Source organism: Panthera tigris, chromosome A1 (genome assembly GCF_018350195.1).
Source record: "Panthera tigris isolate Pti1 chromosome A1, P.tigris_Pti1_mat1.1, whole genome shotgun sequence".
Classification (NCBI taxonomy): Eukaryota; Metazoa; Chordata; class Mammalia; order Carnivora; family Felidae; genus Panthera; species Panthera tigris.
The window spans coordinates 50,508,598-50,525,723 of NC_056660.1; the positions used below are offsets into that span (position 1 = coordinate 50,508,598).

The 17,126-nt window shown below is 43.5% G+C and overlaps 1 protein-coding gene across 1 annotated transcript; it reads right to left on the minus strand.

The window, feature by feature from the left end:
• Positions 1-9,652: 9,652 nt before the first annotated feature.
• KCTD12 (potassium channel tetramerization domain containing 12) lies at positions 9,653-16,112 on the minus strand. The gene has a single exon (XM_007075118.3). It carries the CDS (start codon positions 15,685-15,687, stop codon positions 14,704-14,706), a length of 984 nt encoding a protein of 327 aa, XP_007075180.2. The 5' UTR covers positions 15,688-16,112; the 3' UTR covers positions 9,653-14,703.
• Between the last annotated feature and the right edge of the window lie 1,014 nt (positions 16,113-17,126).

A 17,126-nucleotide genomic window follows, 5' to 3' on the forward strand; every position in this document is an offset into this window, starting at 1 on the left:
CACAGACACCAGCTGGCAGCAACTCACACACACCCCTGCAAAAGAAAGACAGGCAGCAAAACTCTAGGACAGGACAAGCGGTCCCTAGTCTCAGATGGCAGCTTATCTCAGCCCTGTTCTAATCACCTGCTTATTCCTCCTTGACTTTATTGGCCTATTAAGACAGCAGCTCTCAACCCTCAGTGCCCATGAGAAACATCTGGGGAACATCGATAAACATAATCGAAGTCCCAAACCCTCCCTCACGCACAGAGTGAATCAGCCTGAGGTGGGGCCCCCACAGCAGGACTTTTTTTTAATTCCCTAAGTGATTCTAATGTGCAAGCATGTTTGAGAATCATTGTTCTACCTGCTGGCTTCTGTTATTTTTGCCATCCATGTCTTCCCAGACTCACTTCCATATTTACCTACCCAGGCCCACCATATTTATCCAGTTTTCCCCATCTTTCTAGGGTCATTAAAACTCCCATTTTGCTGCTTGATGCCATGGTACTGTCTTAACTCTTCTCCAGACTTCACACATTGCCTGGCAAGACTTTCTTTCTGTTCTTTTCCAGGTCCTGGCTTCCCCTGGCTTGCCCCAATGGGACACCCACCAAGATCGCAAAAACACCTCAGCAAGAGTCTGCCTACCCACCGGCTGTTCCCTCCTTCACTTAAGCCTGTCCCAAATCTGACAAGTCACATAACTCTTTCCTCTTGGAACTCCATAACATTCAACACCTTGGTCCACATTTGAACCAAACGCCTTAGCATGGCTATGCCCTTACCTACCTATGCATTCAGAACTAACGCCATGTAGGGCCAAATAGCTTTTTTGTTGTGGGAGGCTATCCTGTATGTTATCAAGATGTTTAACAGCACCCTTGGTCTCTGCTCACCAGACGCCAGTAGCACCTTTTCCCCCAACTTGTGACAACCAAAAACTCTCCAAACATGGCCCAATGATCCTGGGGAGGTAAAGAATTACTCCATCCCCTGCCCCATTGAGAACCACTGCTCCACCTGTATGTCCAATCTCCCAAACTACTTCAGTCGAGTTGTTTTCTTCCACTATCTGGCATATATTTCTTCCCAGTATTAATTTTCACCCAGTTTACAATCTGTGATTCTGAAGCATCTTCCTCCCGAATTAAGAACCTTCAGCTTTGATTCACTTCCCAAATGATGCCAACCCCAAAGCAGCTAAGACAGATTCTCACATCCTGTGGTCATCCTTAACCCTCCTTTTGCAGATGACCGTTGGGAAGTTTCTGTGAAACACATTGCAGGATAGGGTTCAATCCATGCAGTTATTTGGAAATCTCCTTAAAGTCACTACTGTGGGGGAGACTGGCTGACTGTCAGTTGAGCATCCAACTCTTGATTTCGGCTCAGGTCATGATCTCATGGGTTCCTGAGATCGAGCCCCGAGTCAGGCTTTGCGCTCATGGTGTGGAGCCTGCTTACGATTCTCTCTCCCCTACCCTCTCTCTCTGCCCCTCCCCTGCTCACTCTCATTGTCTCTCTCTCTCCAAATAAATAAACTTAAAAAAAAATCACTTCCCTGATTTTTTCCATTAGATAGCTTTGTTGCATAAAGACTGGCCTTACGCTATATGCCCTGTAAACACTAAAATGCTAAATGAATTTATGTAATGGGAGTGTTAATAGAACATAAACCAGGACCTTTTTTTTCCTAGATTTTATTTTTAAGTACTCTCTACACCCAATTCAAAATAAAACCCTGAGATCAAGAGTTGCATGCTCCACCGACTGAGCCAGCCATGTGCCCCAGACGAGACCAGGACCTTTCTTAATATTGGAAATGCTAAATTAATTTTTGACTCTAAACACTCTTATCCTCTGAATAATTATTTATTCCTGCCTCTGACTTGTGGAATGGGGATTGTAATGTTCTTGAAAAGCCCTTTGAGATTCCACATTGGGCGGAATTTCGTTTCAATTCGAGTACCAACTCTCAATTACTTGAGCTAATGGAGAGGGACAAAGCACCAAAAATTGAATATTCACATAATACAAATATACGCTTATACTGAAACAAACGTGTATTCTCACATTTTCAGAAATTAAAAGGTTGCCAAAAGTTATTAGGCTGATGTTATTGCATGACTCATAACTCTTCCACTGAAGAATTGCAAATATGTTTGAGCATTATGTTACTGGCATAAGACAACCAGAAGAGCAACTTTCCATAGTTCTTCACTGTGATTAGAGGTGATTTCAATATCAACGTTGTTTTGATAGCTTTATATGAGAATTTTTGTCCTAAAATCAGGATTTATATAAGTTTATTCATTCAACTTTCCTATATATGAAAAGAATTCTTACCTTTTCATAGTTACATTTCATTCATTCCCACTACCCCAGGCAACTAACCCTGTCCTCCCACCATTTCCCCTTTCGACATGCAAGGGAAATTAACAAGTGCAAGGGCTTCCGGTTGCTTAGAGCAGTACATAGAGCACAGAGTTGTTGACTAGACAAGTATGTTTTTGTATCTGCAAACTGAAAAGTTATTTTTAACAAATATACTTCATTTTGCTTTAAAAAATATCATGGACATAGCTTGTAGGTTACTAAAATAAAAGCGTGATCATTGGGGTCTTTTTTTTCCTTTTTGGGAGGGGTGTGTGTTTTAAGCTTTTAGACTAAACCATTTTTGGTTTAACAGATGCACAGTGTTAATTACTAAGAAAGATAGAAGTGCCATAAAGCTTTATTAATAAAGTTTGTTTTAGCTATACATCTCTTATGAAGACTATGGCAAGTTCTTTAGAACATAAAATACCACCCAACTTACACAAAACTCCAAACTTTGGATTGAGGAAAACATTTCTACATTGTTTTTTCATACCATAACTGCAGACTCATTTTCTGAGAGACAAAGACTGAAGTGGATGGCGTTGATAATCACTACATATCTCCAAGATCCATGTCATTCACAGAATAGTTAACAATAATCCCCATTGCACTCTAGCCCTTGTTTTAAAACTTGTGGATAAGGAAATTGCATATCACAATTAAAAGAGTGAGTTTCCCATAGTTCGTCACTACAGCATGTGGCAATTTTAACTTCAACACTGTTAAAGAGTTGACTTCCTTCTCTTTCTTCTTTCTTAGCTAGTGACCACTTTTGTTTAATTTGCTGTAACTAAATAAGAGTCAATACCAGCCTCTTAACTAGGAAGTCACTAGCAGATTTATCAATTATGTCATAAAGTAGAGTGGATCAAAGATACATGTCAAAGGATTCAAGCCCCAAAGACTCTCTTCATGTGTTAGATACAGAAGCTAAAACAATGCATTGATTTGTCTTACTTTTCCCCAAATTGACTCAAACCTAGAATTAAACTATATGATGATAACATGAAACTTTATGGAGAATTCTTCTAAGATACTGGGAGAGGGAGACTATACATGCCAGCAAAGAAATAAGGCAACAATATAATAAAGTTTCACTGTTATTTGTCATAGTTTAGGCTGCTGTAACAAAAACACCATGAACTGGGGGGTTAAACAACAAACATTTACTTCTCACAGTTCTGGAGGTTGGGAAGTCCAAGATCAAGGCACTGGCAGATTTAGTGTCTAGTGAGAGGCCACTTTCTGGTTCACAGACAGCCAGCTTCTAGTTGTGTCTTCACATGGTGGAAAAGGTTGGAGTACAAGGTTGGAGTATCTGGGTGGCTCAGTTGGGGAAGCATCTGACTCTTAATTTCGGCTCAGGTCATGATCTCATGGTTTGTGAGTTCGAGCCCCATGTTGGGCTCTGTGCTGACAGTGCAGAGCCTGCTTGGGATTCTCTCTCCCTCCCTGTCTCTCTCCCCATCTCTCTCTCTCAAAAATAAATAAATAACCTTAAAAAAAACCAACCAACAAACAAGGTTGCCCTCTTGGGTCTCTTGTATAAGGTCACCAGTCCCATTCTTGAGGGCAACGCCCTCATGAACTATTCACCTCCCAAAGGCTCCACCTCTAAATACCATAACATTGGGGGATAGGATTTCAACATACAAATTTTGGGAGGACACAAACATCCAGTCTATAGCACTGTTGTTGTTTCTTACTTATATTTTAAATGTAACACTCCCAGATGGAGCAGGCAATACTTTGACTCGTGGAAAGTACTAACACTTAGAACACACATAGTTCTGAGCAGAAAGAAAAACAACAGCCCCACTACTGTAAGGTCAGAACATCATGGCACAGACCATTTATTTTTTTAAAAGTCCTTGCAACTGTCATTTTTAAAACCCACAACCCTCATCAGAACATTTGGAATAGTATACTCACTCCTGTGTTCCAGGGAGGTCAAATTTCCTTCCTACATCTCTTAAGAGGCACCTCTTGAAACTTTCCAGTTAAGATTTTCAAAACTTTGTAATAAATAACAGCCCTGGATGAAGGCCTATAATATGGCTCTCAGTGAACTTGACTTTCATCATAAAATGGAAACATTTGTAAGATTCTGGGGTTTGAAGCAGCTGCCATCTAATAACTATTCAGAAAAAAATACCCAAATTAGTTTAGCTCTTATTGTAATTTCTGTGATCTTCAAGTCAGATAGAAGGATACTCATTTCTATGTATTTATTTATGAAACTACGGTTATAATTTCTCAAAAAATATATATGCATAAAGAGGGACTAATGATTCTTAGCATGTTACCAAAAAAAGTAAAAGGTAAATTTTAAGCTAGTTCTTTTTCTCCCTAATACATAAAAAAAAGAATGAATTAACATGAGCATTCATTTCAACAAACTTTTACTGATGATTTATTATGTGCTGGGTACTGTGTTGAACCCTGAGGCAAATATAAAGAAATAAAGGATCGCCACCCTTGCCCCTTAAATGGGAAAATCAATGTCAAGGAGGAGTAAAAATTAAACCCACACCATAAAGCAGAAGCAAGCAGCCTAAGTCACCAGGGAGCCTAAACTCAGGGTCAATTTCCTTCACATTCCCTTCCTCTAAACTGTGTGGTTTCATTCTATGCTTTTCAAAGAAGACAGATAAAGGCTGAACAAGAAGATACTTCTATTGCCCCTTTTCTTCTAAATACAGAAATTAGGGCTTGCTCTAACCTTAGATTCTTTCCCTCACCCACCTGGAAAGTAATAGAATGGAGAAAGAAAATGAATTAAGGAGGAACAATTTATAACTAACTTGGGAAATGTTGTCTGTTACTGTAACAAAAGGGAAGTCCAAATAACTAATTTTAGAATGTGTCATTACTGTGCTTCATCTTTTTTTTCTTGTTCTATGCTTTTATTTGCATTGCAGTTTTGCATATAAATGAATAAAAAGACAACACATATTCATTCAAGTTGTAAATAGTCATCATTTCTCCGTTATTAATAAAAAGCAACAGTCACACAAAGTTATAACAACTAAAAGTGCTTAGTCCTCTCCTCCTCTACCCATGTCAAAGCAAGTCCAAGGGAACGGGACTCCCACTGGATCCAGGATGCCCCTCATCTCAGCTCCCTTCAGTGCCCAAGGTTAACACCACCCACCTTGGGCCTCCTCTCCTCCCTCCCACACTACCTTCTACTTAGCAATCCTGTGCTTCATCTTTTTCACTTAGGAAAAATAGGGAGGGGTGGGGATCATTCTTAGTAGCTATAAATGTATTTAAAAGAATCGTTGGGGGGCGCCTGGGTGGCTCAGTTGGTTCAACAGCTGACTTCGGCCCAGGTCATGATTTCACAGTTTGTGAGTTCAAGCCTCACATCAGGCTCTGTGCCGACAGCTCAGAGCCTAGAGCCTAGAGCCTGCTTTGGATTCTGTGTCTCCCTCTCTGCCCCTCCCTTCTCATGCTCTGTCTCTCTCTCAAATATAAATAAACTTTGAAAAATCTTTAAAAAAAAAAAAAAAAGAATTGTGGGGAGGGGGGGAAGGTCATGTTCCTAAAATGCCAAACGTGCAAAGGGTATAAGGCTGGTAAATTCTCTGTGATGTCTGGTGGTGTCAGAAGCAAAGGCCCTTCACCTGGCCAGTCTACCATTTTGCTCTCCGCTGCTGCCGGTAAAGAAAACATACCTCAAAGGAGATTGTTTTGTCTCAAATATGTCAGAGGCTCAATCAACGATTGTTGAAGCTGAAAGTATGCAATGGTGTTTCAGAGTTCTTGATATACACTAATAGGTGCTCAATTCAGTGCCTACTAAACAAATAATGTATTAGGTCCCTCTAAAGACTCCATAATGCCTCCTGATTCTCAGATCTAGAGATTAACAGAAGAGTTCCTCATTCAAACATGGTGCTCCCAATATAATTGCAAGCAAATCTCATATAAAACTGTGGAGCCTGAGAGGTTCAGTGGAGAAGGTGAACAAAACCTTCCCCAGCCTTGTAGCTGGGTGCTCCGCAAGTGGCTTAATGTACATACACCTTACCCCGTACACAGCTGCCTAACTGCCTTCTGACTCCCTATGCCCACCAAACCACCCCCACGGAGCTCCCAGTGGTCTTTGAAAAAGTAGAGTTGGGGCGCCTGGGTGGCTCAGTCGGTTAAGTGTCCGACCCTTGACTTTGACTCAGGTTGGCCTTTGCACTGACAGCACGGAGCCTGCTTGGGATTCTCTCTCCCTCTCTCTGCCACTCCCCAGCTCACGCTCACTTTCTCGCTCTCTCTCTCTCTCTTTCAAAATAAACTTCTTAAAAAATTATTTAGGGGCGCCTGGGTGGCACAGTCAGTTGAGCATCCGACTTCGGCTTGGGTCGTGATCTCGTAGTCCGTGGGTTCGAGCCCCGTGTCGGGCTCTGTGCTGACAGCTCAGAGCCTGGGTCCTGTTTCAGATTCTGTGTCTCCCTCTCTCTCTCTGCCCCTCCCCTGTTCATGTTCTGTCTCTGTCTCAAAAATAAACATTAAAAAAAATTTTTTTTTAAATTACTTAAAGATGTAATTATTTTTTATTATTACACACCTCGCTTAAAATTCTTCAGTAAACCCTAAGAATTAACTATCTGCATCTTTTCACACAGAAGAGAGTCATCTGATCCGACTCTTGCTGCCTCTCCAGCTATTTCATTGATTGGCTGGTTGGCTGGTGTTCTGTTTGTTGGGGTGGGAGAGGGCTTTTCTTTTCCCCATGAGGTTCTGGTTCTCACTGTGTCCAGGTCTTTCCCTATGAAGCTGGCCTGTGCTTGGAAGGCCCCTCCCCTTCCTCTTCTTTACCTTTAAGCTTCAGTTTTGGCATTTCCTCGGAAGCCTAAGGCTGAGTTAGGCATCCCCCTTTCTTTCTCCAGCAATTACTCAGACTATCTTAGCACTGCACTCCCAAGTTATTTCGTTATGATTTAGCAACCATCTAATCCTCAGTGCTTACTCATTCTGGCACATTACTCATCAGATTGGCACAGTCTGGCACATAGTAGGTACTCAAGAGATTCTGAATGAATGAATGAATGAATGCTGAATGGCTAACATGGGAAAGTGTTGCAGCAGTCAAGTTAAGAATTAACAGCCTAGGGGCACCTGGGTGGCTCAGTCGGTTAAGCACCCGACTCTTGATTTCAGCTCAGGTTATGATCTCATGAACCATGAGGCTCCCACATCAGGCTCTATGCTGACAACATAGAGTCTGCTTGGGATTCTCCCTCTCTCTCTCTCTCTCTCTCTCTCTCTCTGCCCCTCCCCCACTCATTATGTTCTCTGTGTCTCTGTCAAGTAACATAAGGAAAAAAAAAAAAAGAATTAATGGCCTAAAGTGACCTCTATGCCTCCTTTCTACCTAGCCCCATAGGCCACTCTTAGGGGTATCTGTGATTAGAAAGAGAGGTGCATTCTGGCCCTAAAGAGACATTGACCTTGAAACTTCTTATGTGTACAGAATAAAGCTGAGAACATAAGAGTTTAACATTTTCTCTAAACTATTCATCAAGAAACAAGCCCACGATATATCAGCAGAAGTTCTCAACCCCTCCACCAAGTTGTTAATGACAGAGGAGGGTGAACTGTCCCTAAGATCCTACAAGTTAAGAATGTCTTTAATGTTTAGGGTTTTGTCTTTGAAATTCTCAGATATTTATCATTCTTTCCATAAAATGAAACAGATGTTTGTCAATTACCTGCCAGTTAAGTGTCTTAATTTCCCAACTCATATATACACATTTCAGTTAGTCAAACTGATATTCCAGGAACACACTTCATATTTATTCTATAGCTTCCTATCCTTTTTCAACTTCCCCCTAAAGAATACATTATAGCTCCTCTTTCTATACTATGTTCCTAAAACCCAAGTGTCAGCCATATTCATTGACGGAGAAAACAAAAACAACCCAGAACAAAATGGAGTAAGGATATAGAAAAAAACTGGGGGAGAAGAGGCTTGTCCTGAATATGAAAGCCACATAAAACTTTATACGTGTGTATCTAAGGATTCTAGAGTTACTTCATCTATCACCATCCCCATTCCCTTGAGAGTTTCCAGTGAGCCCTACTATTTCCGTAGCCACTACAGAAGAAAACAGTACTTGCGGGAGATTTGTCTCTTGGTATCACCTCATACAAAACAGACTGATATGTTTGCGTAGATGCGAAAAGACACTCAATACAGCACTCTTTGGAACAGAAACAAAAAAAAGCCCTGAAAACCTAAATGCCCATCAAGAAAGGACAGGTAAAATAAACGAGTGCACATCTAGACAATGACCCATCGTGCACAATATCACGTAGCCATCAAATAAAGTGAGGTAGATCGTTGCTACATGTTCACTCATGCACTGCAGGAGCTCTAGAATGTGTGGCTAAAAGAAGAAAGGAGGGCACAGGACAGGTATTAATTCCTACTGAATGGAGAAAGGGGAGGAATATATGTATATTTATATATGCACAGAATGTCTCTGTAAAGACACACCAGTGGTTTCCCATGGGGAGAAACAAGTGTTACTGGAGGAGGGAGATTTACGTGTTCCTTCATATGAAAATTGCATTGTTTAGATTTTTCTCAAACTTTTCAAAAAACAAACTGTATATGTATAAATACACACTTTCAGAACAAAAGCTATCTGGAGGAAGCACAAGCAAAAGCAGAGAGGAAGGGCGAAGCCCGGCTCGCTCTCGACACACCACTTCTGGCTTCCGGTGCCACAGCCCAGAGCAGGCTGGCATCACCTCCTTCAGCGTGGGTGATTTCTCAGTCTGGAAGGCGCTGTGCTCTCCTTCCAGAGGAGGGACACCAACGATGGAGGGGATTCTGGAAAGAGACCCTATAATAAAAATGCAGATCTTCTCCCAACATCCTTTAGTTTCATCTTCATGAATAATACTTTTAATTCAGGCGTATCTCAAAGCTTCATTTTTCCCTACAAACTTTAAAAGGTCATCTCTACCTACATTCCCCACATTCAAAACAATTTGCATATGCTGCTAAGACTGAGATCAAAGCAAACGTGAAGGACTTTTCCTCCACATCAAGTACCAAACCACCTTCACAATAGGCATTCTTGACAATAAACTCTGGAGAAAGAGCCTGGTAACTCCTGGCCGAACTGGCCAATTCCACAGTGAGAAGTTCTTCTGATGGCATAATGCTCATCACCAGCCCTACACCAACTTGGGAAGCATTCCCAGTACTCAGAGAACCCCTTAAATGAGATCAGACCAGTGTTCAAGCCAATCCATACCCAGAAGCCAAAAGGAATAATTAAAGGAGTGAATGTTTTATTCTTTAGTGTTTAATAGAATACATAACAAGTCACATAATCAATGATTCATTACTTCACACACAGGGAGGAAAACAGTTATCGAGTATGTCTATTATACAACTGGTTGTGAACAGGGAGAACAAGAATCTCTGGGGTGTTTAGACAGTTGAAGAAACTCTCGCTTAAAAAGTTTGGGCATATCTGAAGTGTCTTTTTTAAAACAGAGAGGGATTTTTTTTTTTTTGGCTTTCTGTTTCATTAGAAAAGTCTGATAATTGTTACGATTTTTTTTCCCTTTCTCCTTCTATTTTGAGAAAATGGCTCAATGGTATATATCACTTAGCATATAATGTTTTCAACAAGTGCATAATCCCAGAGAGCTCTGTGGGAATCTTATACTGTTCAGCAGATACAAGTTTTTCATGTGTGGAAAAATTTAGTAACATACAATTTATGTCTTCACAATTAACATCCACAATGGACATCTTAAACTTTTGTCATTAAATGTCACGAATGATGTTTGAGTGGTCATAAATGAATTGTCATCCTTTGTACTCAATAGCAAAATTCACCTGCCTATAGTCACAAAGACAGTTGTATAACAGTTTACAATTAATGTTCACATACTTCAAAACACATTTAAAATACAAAAAAAAAAAAACTTGTGGGGAAAAAAACCCCCACAAAATGTATAAGGTGACATGAATTCTTGGTCAGCTATTTATCTTTCTACCACACAAGATTATAGTCTAATGTAGATGTTCTGCTTGGATTTTTTTCCATCTAAGTTTCAAGGGCCCCAGTAGAGATTCTAAATCTTCAAACATCAATACTTTTAGATTTTTGTTATCCAAAATTATAAAAAGGAAAATTAATTTCAATATAACTTGTTTCTGGCTCTAAGAAACCTGATTTCAGGTACTATAGCCACTGAATACACAAGAGTATTTTATTTATTCTCAAGAGACAGACTTAAGTCATCTAAGAAAACTAATTCAGTTTTTAAATGAGTTATAGTAAGGAAAAAACAAACAAACAAACAAAAATACCAAAGGATTTACTCTGCTAGGTTTACAATAAAAAATATTCAGTTTATTATTTTAGAAATTTAAGTTGAGTACTTATGATTGAGACTATAAAAGAAATTCTTACAGAATTCAACCCCTCCAGTCAATGCTTTTCTAAATACTTGCACTATACTTTAGCATGTTTCATGTGGAGTACAAAAATGTTTTGAATATTAGATTAGAACTTACCATAATTTAAAAAGTAAAAAATTATCAAAGCTTCACCTTACATGGCTTCAATGTAATAACATTCCATGGAAAATTCCAATAAAAATTGGAATATGTTATGAGCATTGCCAGTCGCCCATTTTGTCTGAGAATTCAGATTATACGTTTCCTCAGAGAAGCAACAGGCCCCATATATGGATCTGTTTGAAAGAGAAGACAGTTTTGGCTAGTATCACAAATTATCACTTTTCTATCAATGCAAAAAAAAAAAAAAAAAGAAGAAGAAGAAGAAGAAACACAAAAATAAAAACAATAATGAAAAGGAAAAAAATTTCTAGGTCTCACATCTTCAAGGAATATTTTCCACAACCTACAGTTTGAAAAATTGGACTGAATATGGTCTGAATATGGTTCATGGTCTACATGTATTAAAAATAGACAACTTCTTAAACATCTGGTGCAAAAGCATTGAACGTGGTACCTGTTTTTTTTAACTACCACTGTCAACAATTCTTTTTTTAATTAAATTTGTTGTTAAATCTCATGTCACTCACTTGTGAACCAAATGGTAATTAAAGCTATGACATATGTAAATGCATGCTACACTGAGGCAGGTTAATGAAGTCATCATTATCTAAATAATTTATGACATTCTCTCAGGTTATGTGAATGGTGTCTTTGGAGGGCTTACTCGAATGGACCCTCAATATCCCATCCAAGCTTAGAGGTAACAACCAAAACTCCAGTCCACTTTGTAGACCACTAAGGGTCCTTCAGTGGCCCACAGGACATGGAGAAGAAGGAAACCAAAAGTGCCCATGAGAAGTCATCTTGCCACAGTTATTATGACCTACCCAGTGTAGAATGATTTCCTACCCAGCCTTTACTTTGGGCTAAAAGTAGAATATTGTCATTTTTCAACTGCCAACTTTAGAGGGCATAGTCATCCCTAGAAAAAGAAGTCAGTTTGTGGTGTCTAACCATTTAGAATTCCCAGTCTTTCAAACAATGAAAAGGGCAGGGTGAGCATCGCAGGGCAGCCGGAATGTGTGGGGAAAGTAAGATTTGTATGTGCAAAAAAGTGAAATCGTTCAACTCAAAGTTTTATCAGATACAATTCATAAGACTTAAGGGGCACAAACAAAACTTTAGTACTTTCCTGTGATTCCCGGAGTTGTGCAGATTCAACAAGGAAAATCAGACTCTTAGAGTCTTGCCATCTGTCAGTGGTTTTGATCTGTCCTAAGATGTCCTCAGTTACGTGTTTTTTGCTGTACAGTCTAAGAGAACACCATATAGGGTGGAGAAATCTCTGTGACACTCTTTTGTCCAGAAAGCGACCTTACTAAATCATTTCAGGATGGAAACAGATAAGTTCTGTTGCATTACCAATCTGAGAACACACCCAACGTTTAAGCAAACACAACTTCCTGGATTTCTGCTTCCATTTCCCTTACAATTTATGAGATTTGTAAATAAAACTAACTTTACCTTTCTAAAATTGTAACACCAATGTAAAGACCTCAAATCTTTCTCTTTACCAGTTAAAAAAAAGAATTTGTGGGTTAAAAATACAGGTACATTGATTTTAAGAGGACAGTTAACATACTATTGGTACATAACTAATATCCAAGCAAAAACAGTATGGAGTAAACTCAGTTTTATAAGTATTTTTTCCTGGACCCAATGTCCCCATAGATAAGAACATAAGAAATTCATTAAAGCATGTTGCTTTAGTATATACACCATCTGATGCACATTACTGGGGGTAAATATAGGAAATTTTTTAGCATTAGTAAATGAATTAAAAAACTAAATGATTCGTGTAAAATGTTTATATATGGTATATAAAGATTGGATCACATGAGTCTAAGAAAAAAACTGTTCCAATTCTTAATATCTATTATGGACGTAGTAAGATACAGTACAAGATTCATTTTTAAAAAGAAGAAAAAATAGCACTAATTTGAACACTGAAAACGACTCTTACAAAATCTTTGAAAAAACACTTTAGAGAAAACTGCTAAAACAAATGAAAAGGAAAAGGCTTCTCTGTCATCACAGAATATCCAAAGGAGCCTCACAGCATGAAAGACAAGGATTCACTTCCCTTCACCTATGGTGTAGACAGGATATGCAGTGGGAATTTATTCCTCATTAGAGTAAAGGTGTAAGGCAACCGGGTCTCCTTCTGTTTCTCTTGCATTTACCTAAAACACTATTTTATTGCTCAACCCACTTGTGATTACTTTTTTGCCTCCGTTTAAAAACATTTCATTGTATAGCTATCTACAGATGGGCAGCCCTTGGTGCTTCTTTTTCTCTGCAGCTGGCACTCAAAAAGATTCCACCTTAATATCAAACAATCTGTAGGTGAGAAGTGGCATTTTCAGGTTCTCAGTTTGCCCAGGAGTCATCACTGGCTAGGCTTGAAGAAAATAAGAATTTTTAAGAAGAGATCTTAAGTTTAAGTAACCAAAATCAAACTTAGTTTGCTCATTAATAGATTGTAAAATCAAGATTTATAGCCAACGAGAAAATAAAGTTCAAAAAAATCTAAACTAAAGTTCAAAAACTACTGGGTTACTCTTTGGTTAGGTTATATAAGTATCAATAACTTCTAAGTTTAGGACTCAAAACAGTTCAATAAACTGCTAGATAAGAGTAGATCTGTTATTAATCTTTACAAAATGCTTTGCACATTTTTGTGTACTACTTCTTAAATGTACGTGTACTCAAACGGATGGCACAAACTTCCAACTTTCAAATAATAAGTGAGTGTGTCTGCTCCTCCCTTCCCACCCCTTCACCCCTCCTTCCTCCCTCCCCATCCCTCCCCCCAAGTCTTAAGAGCTAAGGTCCTACTGCCATTCACTGCAAGAATACGGGCTCTCCTAATACCCACGGCGTGCATTACTACCCAGCTCCGTTTACAGTCACTGCCAGGTGACTTCGCACAGTGCTCGGCGACCTGGGCTGTCTCGCCCTTGTCAGCGTCAACACGCTTTCTCCCTCTTGCCAATAATGGCGGCCATGTCAACCAGTCGAACTAAGGGCTTCCGGCGGTGAGCCAAGGAGAAAGGATGCCTCCTCAGGCAGGAGGGTAACTTTCTACAAGTTTAAGCCACAGGCAAAGACCTTTCATTGTGCACGGAAAAGATACAGTCCTTCATTGTGCCAGCACTAGATTCTTTTCCTACGTCACATATAACTTCTCAAAACTTTATTCATTTGTTGTCACTGAACCGCCTCCAAGGGATCCTCATTCCAGGTCCGGAGTCTTCCATCCAGCCCTCTAAAACTCTATCTTTAAAGAAGGTCTAAAAGGCTATACATAATGACCTTTTAAAACACTAACTAGTCCCAATGTTATCAATCTGATCTCTTAAACCGCGAATGGGTCGAAGGGGCTTGGGATTTCAAGGAATCTTCTACACACTGGACAGAGTCCAATCAGGTTCTGAACAATTCGATCATCACCAGGTACTTGGTGACTTTGTGGCCACACTGTCCCACTAGTTGCAGACTGAAGGACAATCCAGGGGAGGGGTGGTTTGAGTCAGGGGGCAGAGGAAGCACTGGAGGGGGTACACCTGGGCTCTCTCTCGGTTAGCGGGGTCCAAAAAAGACGAAGAAGCCGAGAGGATTTGCGGCTGCAGGTTCTCAAGTAGGGGGTGAGTCGGTCTGGCCCAGCTACTAAAGGTGGGAGACAGGGGAACGGGAGGGCGTGGGGTAGGAGGGGAGATCGAGAATCCTCTCCTCGGCAGGAAGGAGGGGGGATGGGCGCGCTGAAGTCGCGAGGGGATCTGGGGAGCTCACTCCCTGCAGAAGACGTACTCCGTGTAGCTGGTCCAGATCTTGTCCTCGCTCTGGTCGGTGCTGCTGGCGAAGGCGCAGGTGCCCGTGGAACTGCACGCCACCATGTGGAAGCCCGACTCGGACAGCTTGTCGAAGGCCTGCTCTAGGAAGTTGAACTTGAGGTAATAGCGCGAGGTGTAGCGCTCGGGAGGACGGTCCGGGTCCCGGCTCTCATTCAGGGTGTCGCCGAACACTTCCTTGGCCAGCGACGTCTTGCCGCACACGGTGATGCGTGCCACTCGCCGGAACTTGGCGTCCGCCTGCGCATCGCGCCCGATAGTGTAGGAGCCGCGGTAGCCGATGGTGATGTAGCCGGAGCGCCGGCTGCCGTCCAACGACTGGGACGGCGTGAGCAGCGGGCCCGCCGCACCCCCGGACGGACTGCGGCTAGCCAGCTCCAGAGTGGGCGACGGCGCCCCGGCCGATGAGCCCTCCTGCTGCTCAGGCTCCGCGTAGCTGAGCGGCAGCAGCTCGTCGCCCAGCGAGCCCTCCTTCTGCACCCCGCGCCGCGAGTGCGGCGGCGGCGGCCCGGGGCCAGGCTGCTGAGGCGCCCCGAGGCGGCGCACGAGCTCGGGCAGCTCGAAGTACTCGGCCTCGCGCTGCAGCCGGCTGCGCTCGGGGAAGTAGTCGGGCAGCACTAGCTGCAAGTCCCGCAGGTAATCCAGGATGTAGCGGAAGAGGAAGCCGTCTCGGTCCAGAAAGAAGCGGCCTTTGCTGTCCCGGGCCAGCTCCTGCGGCTGCTGCTGCGTGAACATGCGCCAGAGCAGCGAGTCGGGCACCGACACCACGGTGCAGCGCCGGGTCACATACACCTGGCCCCCCACGTTCAGCTCCACGATATCGGGGAAGAGCGGCGGCTCCGCCGAGGACGACGAGGAGCCGCTGCCACCGCCGCCGCCGCCCCCGTTGGGTAATCCACGTGTGCTGTCCGCCAGAGCCATGGCGAAGAGGTGACTGGTCTGGGGTTGTGGCAGGTAGCGGGGCCGCGCGCAGAAGCTGCAATCGCCTTTCCCGGACGCTGGCTCAGCCCTGCGCCCCAGACGCCGCCGCCGCCGCCGTGAACCGCACGGAGCCGAGCGGTGCAAGCGCGCTGCTCTGCGCCCCGGAGAGCCGCGGTGCGCTCCGCCCGCCTCACTCGCGCGCTCCAGGCGAGTGCCGGGTCTCGGCCCGCGCGCGGCTTAAGTAGAGCCGCCCGCTCAGGCGCCGCGGCGCGCAGGAGGCGTGGGCGGCTGCGGAGCGGCGGAGCCTTGCTCCCCGGGCGGGAGAGGGTGGAGGGGGACGGCGGAGTGGGGAATCGATTTGCATCCTAAACGCTGACGCCGCGCCCGGCTGCTGGCTCCACCCCGGCTCGCGCGCGTCGGGGACGACCCGACTACACCCCTCGCCCCCCTTCCACCTCGCCAGGCGCGCGCTCGAACCCCGCCCCGCTCCCGCCCAACTTTCTTCCCCCTCCGAAGCGGACAGAGCCGGGACGGGCAGCTTCGGAAGACCAGCCTCCTTTGGAGGGGCAGTCATGGCGCCCTCTCCCCTTCTAACCCCGTCTGGGAGGAGGACGTAAACTTTCCGGCTCCCCCCGCCCGGGCAGTAGAAGTGCGTGGCCGCCTCCAGAACTGGCCGCTTTGAACACTGGAGGTGTGGCGCTGCCCTAGTCGGTCGTCGTGTTGCTGAAAGTTCGCAAGACATACAAAACACCTGGAGGGTCCAAGAGGACTCCCCAGTTCGGAGGCGGCCAGATGCTGTTGACCTTAACTAGTAGCCACGAAAAAGGCCGAGAAACCGAAAAAAAACCTCAGTATCCGGCCATAGAACTTGTCACCGATAGTTTCTTTTACGGGTGAAGAGGCAAACTCATTGGTTGAGAGACCTGAAAGTAGGAGGAAATGTGCTGCAGTGGCGACGGAGAACTTGGATGCACTAAAAGAGTGACTTCGTGGCGCGTTCCCAGGAACGTGGAGGACGCGGCCTCCTCGCATAGCGCCTTTGAGGCCAAGCTGCCAGCGATACCGTGAGGCCGAAGTAACCGCCCCGCCTCCCTTTCAACGTTAGGTGAACGCGCTATAAAACAATAATTTGGAAAAGCCACTTTTCAGCCGCTGCGTGTTTATGCTCCCAAAAGTCCAGGTCTCTGTGGTCTCCCGCGCACCTTGGTCATCCCAGGCTGTTCTCTCCAGGTTCCGTCCTGTCTCAGCGCCTTTGTACTTTTGAAAGCCCTTCTAGGTCCCACGTGGTGCTGTAATTCCTCCCTTCATATTGCATTCATCTGGCACCACGCAGCCCAGAAAACTTCCCCACTACCACCCCCAAGCCTTCTGTGGCTTCCCAGGCCAGTGTGAGCTCTCTGGATTGCGCCCTCCACGTGCCCCCCTAACAAAGACCAATA

Coding starts and splice junctions, on each gene's coding strand:
- KCTD12 (XM_007075118.3), bottom strand. CDS start 15,687: ATGGCTCTGGCGGACAGCACACGTGGATTACCCAACGGGGGCGGCGGC.